At 35.4% G+C, this 5000-nt stretch overlaps 1 protein-coding gene across 1 annotated transcript in view; it reads left to right on the top strand.

Annotated features, from left to right (window-relative positions):
• Positions 1-4142: 4142 nt before the first annotated feature.
• Positions 4143-5000, top strand: part of en2b (engrailed homeobox 2b) — a gene marked incomplete at its 3' end in the record, with an annotated part of 4440 nt that continues 3582 nt past the window's right edge. Inside the window, exon 1 of the mRNA XM_083526129.1 lies at positions 4143-4581. Within this exon, the coding sequence (XP_083382255.1) occupies positions 4164-4581 (418 nt within the window). The 5' untranslated portion in view covers positions 4143-4163. The remainder of the gene's footprint in view (positions 4582-5000) is intronic.

Raw genomic sequence — 5000 nt, 5'->3', positions numbered from 1 at the left:
AATTACCGCGACCGAGTGTAAAGTTTCTAAAACAAGCCATGTTTTGGCGGAGAGGGAAAAATTAATGAGGGAAATTAAAACCTTTTGTAAGCAGACACTTGCTTTAAAACAGGCACTGATATGATTACATGCTCGGTTCTAATTATAATCAGGATTATCAGCAATGTGAACGCAATCGTGTTAAGATTATAATAGGACCAATAACGTTTTAAATGTTTAAATATTGCTGAAGTTAGAATAATAATAATAATAATAATAATAATAATAATAATAATAATAATAATAATAATAACAATAATAATAAATAATCATAATAATACATAAAATAATATTAATAATAAATAAATAATAATAAAAATATTATTACTATAATTATTATTAACAGCTTTTTACTATATTTATACGGTTTAAAAACGCGCTGCACTGCGCACTCAAATATGTGATAATAATTATACATGGTAAATTTTTGGAAAACAAAAAATGCACCATTAAAAGAAAGGAAAAAACAGATTCATTTATTAGAATTCAAACTTTTGGTAATTAAAATGGAATAAAATAATGGAAACTGGAATGAAAGTAGAAAAACTAGAAAAGAAAAAAAAAGAATTTTTCCAACATATTTTAGTTTGGATGCCGAACAAATATTATACAAAGAAAAGGTTATAATGATCTTAATTAATGTGTTTTTGTTGACAAAATATAGTCTAACTCTAAGATCAAAACTTTATTTAACCGCGTGTGTTTGCAATGTTGTAAAGTGAAAGTTTATGTGGAAACTTTATCGCTGACTATTAGTGTTTTTTGCTTTATAGCATGTCCTACTTGTGAACATGACTGGATTTCAGAGCAGGTTTAGTGCATGTAGAGAAAAAGGATTTCTGCTGAGGGTCACACTGGTGGGTGTAGAACTCGTACATATTATGTGTAAAACTTTGCATTGTCTGTGAGTTGCATATGGACATGAAAACACACACACACACACACACACACACACACACACACACACACACACACACACACACACACACACGTGTGACTGTGACACCACACGAATCTGTTTTATGATACTGATCGGTTGGTTAATATGACCTCTATATAACCCTAATGTATGATTATATGACCTCTATATAACCCTAATGTATGATATATGACCTCTATATAATCCTGAAGTATGATATATGACCTCTATACTACACAGTACATGATGCGTTATTAATGAATGTCTGAGGAAGAGGATTAACTCCGGCATTTTATTAGAATAATGAATAATTCTAAGCTGCGTCTTTTCTCATTAGAGTTCACGACACTGAACTCTACAAGCTAATTAAAGTGATCCAGTCTCGTAGTGTTGCTCAAACACAGGCTTTGCTGAATTTCTCCTTCAGATTCTGTCAGATTATCAAAATTAGGCATTTATTTGCCAAAATGCACAGGTCGCAAAAACACCCCGCGCGAGAACAGAGGAGCAGTGAAGCCCAGGAGGAACCTCCAGAAAGCTGTGGAGCTGCTGCTAATTCAGCAGTGTGGATTTGTTTTTTGCTGCTTGTGCATTTTGTAGGCTGTGTATCTCTCATGCTTGGTGTGTGTTGGTGTGTGTGTTGGTGTGTGTGTGTGTGTGTGTGTGTGTGTGTGTGTGTGTGTGTTGGGGGGGTTCATTTCGCCGCTGTTGGTGCGCATCACTGGTTTCTTTTAAAGCGCCACCAGCAGAGTTCAGGCCGCTCAGTCCCGCATTACTCTGCGCTGGAGTGTGACGGCTCTTCATACAGCTTTTAAGCTTGCTAAAGTGAAATAAATAAAACAGCAACCCCTCGGATTTTAGCACAAACAATCAACTCCAGCCTGGTTATAACCCCGGGTTTATTAATACTGAGAGTTTATAACCCTACATAAAACATGCCTGCCATGTATATTATGACCTACAGCCTCAGACATGCTATGGTTTTAAGAAACTAGACGTCATAAGATCAAATGAATAATGTAAAAACTTACTGGGCAAATGTTATAAACAGCTATAAGTTATGCCATAGATTATATAGTCTACATTAGTCTACATACTGTATATGTAGCGTCTACACACATGACCAAAGTAATCTACCCAATGGGTTACACCAATTAAATCACAAACCCTGTACGATTCAGTGTGGGAGTGGTTTATTACGTATGTGTTAGCACATAATCTCTACCAATAACTTATGATACACCATATGACCAATATTTGACTAATATATTAAAGTCATAGTGTAACAACCGATGTGATATGACAGATGACACATGACTAATACAGTATAATAAACTATATACAAAGAAAATGTGATATTTTTTGCCATGTGACCAATATGTTATATGTCCAAAGTCATATGAACATGTGTATGCATTTTATTATTAATATGTTGTGACATAAGGCCAAGACATTATAGCGCTTTATAGCACTTAGCCTGTTTAGCCTGACCAATGCCTTCGTATATATCACAAGTAATATCAAATGACTAGTATATACACACCATGTTTATTAGTCAAGAACCTACAGGACCAATGAGTTTTATTATGAATGTGTTATAACAAAGATGTGTCACATGTTATATGACAGATATGACACATGACCCTTAAGCTATACTGGTCATATACACAGCTCTTGTTCATCTTGTTCATTTGTCCTAAAAGATATGACCAAGACTTAATAATGCTTTATAGAATTATAGTCAGTGTGTAAGACTGCTATATTAAGCATTATACATGACAAATAAGTGATGCTGCACATGTAAATAATATGATCAAAATATTGAATCACCGTAATGCATACACTGGTGTGTAATAAAACATAGCTGCTGCATATTATACACTACATAAAGAATATAAACAATGTTGTTTACAACAAAATGTCTGCTGTAATCTATAATAGCATCTGTAACCAACACATTTCTATTACTAATGAGTTCTGACACACGAGCAAATCTGCAAAATGTGTAAATTCCTAGTCTGTTTAATGGATCACATGTAAAGGCAAATAGTATAAATACATATATGAAGCTTTGCATGACCAATATGTAAAATATAGGCCGATAATGATTATTGATGTATGACGTCATAAGACAAGATGAGGCAAAAGTGCTAAATATGATGATTGATTTCTAATAGATGGAGGATATATTACACCTTACACATGAACTTTACATCATATAGTCAATAGGTTATGACACGTGACAAATATGACGATTAACCTTTGACTTATCACTAATACACAAATATGTTGTGATGTATGATGACGCATTACAGCTATGTTAGCTATGATGCTATATTGTGCCACACAACGCAACAAAACATTTGCCAAATAGAGAGCGCGAGGATCCATTTCCCTTTATTAGAATAAGTCTCGTGCTAATCACCTGCGCCAGCGCGAGACTGTAGTATATGCTAATGAAATTCATGGCTTTGGGCTCCTGTAGCTTTAAAAGACGGAAACTAGGCGAGGCTGAGAAGCTGTCACTTAGCGGAGTCACCGGCTCACGTGACGCAATTGGCGTCTCCTGATTGGTGCGAGGCACGTGTCTAGGATACGGGGAATGCGACGTCACACGGGAGCCTCGTATTAAAAATAAGAACAAAAAAAAATCCGTAGTGAAAGTATTTGAGAGCCAGTTGGCAGCTCTTTATATAGCCGTTATTTGCTCACTGAGGCGCGACTGCAGCAGCACCGGATCCTATAGCGGCCTTTATCTTATTAATAATAATAATAATTATTATTATTACTAACATTATTATTATTATTATTATTATTATTATTATTATTATTATTATTATTAGCAGGAGTAGTATTAGTATTATTATGTGCACTGTTTATTTTTTATTTTGTTTGTTTAACAATATTTCTTCAGTATTAATAAGAACTTCGTGGAGCTTGTTGTGGAATTAAAAATCTATAATTATGTTTTTTCTTTGTGCGCACAAAAAGCGCCTTGGTGGCATTTAAAAATCCAGAACAGATTTTTTTTTCTGTTGCTCATTTTACAGCCGGTCAGTTTTTATGATTTTTTAAGTAAAGAAAAAAAATATTTATATACATTTATATACAAGAGAAAATTATTTCAAGAAGAAAAAAAAAAAACCTGGAAGTCGGAAGCGTTCGCGTGCGTGCGGGAGAGAAAGGGGTTAAGGAGAGTTTCAGGATGGAAGAGAAAGATCAGAGCAGCAGAGATGCAGGAGATGAATCCAACAGAGCCATCCTGCCTTTACTCGAGCCTCCAGGAAACCTGCACCGGATCACCAACTTCTACATCGACAACATTTTGCGGCCGGACTTCGGACGCAGGAAAGAAAGCAGCAGCGCCGCCGCCGTCAGTGCGACCGAGCGCAGCGACATTAACGCGTCTGGAAGAGAGAACCGGTGTCCTTCAGAGGCGGAGACCGACACAGAGCGAGCAGCATCACCGGGATCGGGTGAAGGAGCATCAAACCCCGTGGTTAGCGGTTCGAAGCCCGGGGCGGAAAGCGACGGGGATCAATGCGCAAACTCGCCTAATAACCAGCCGATGCTGTGGCCAGCGTGGGTTTACTGCACCAGATACTCGGACAGACCCTCTTCAGGTCAGAGTTCATTTTGGAAAAATAAAAATACTCAGTATGATAATTGAGATTTCTTTATACATTACACATTTTAAACCGATTAAAAACAAAATATTACATATAACTAAATACATTTACAACATCAGCTTTAAGTGCATCTAAGGTCAAATCTTAAATGATATTAAAAAAGTGAATATTACAAAACAAAAACAGATTTTACGTTTGCTGGCGTGTGTTTTTCAGTAAGACCCCGAACAATTATTGTAACAAAAAACTTGTGTTATAACGAAGTTATTCATTCCGTCCATAGTTAACAATTAGGAATATGCTAATATCATTTCAAAAACCTCTGGATTTAGCTGATTTATTCTTAGAATTTTTATTCTTAAAATTGATGGTTTATTCTGTAAATATCATAAATATTATTATATGTAAATAAA

Source organism: Silurus aristotelis, assembly GCF_946808225.1.
Source record: "Silurus aristotelis genome assembly, chromosome: 22".
Lineage (NCBI taxonomy): Eukaryota > Metazoa > Chordata > Actinopteri > Siluriformes > Siluridae > Silurus > Silurus aristotelis.
The sequence above is the reverse complement of the archived record's forward strand: the minus strand, read 5'-3'. Positions and strand labels throughout refer to the sequence as shown.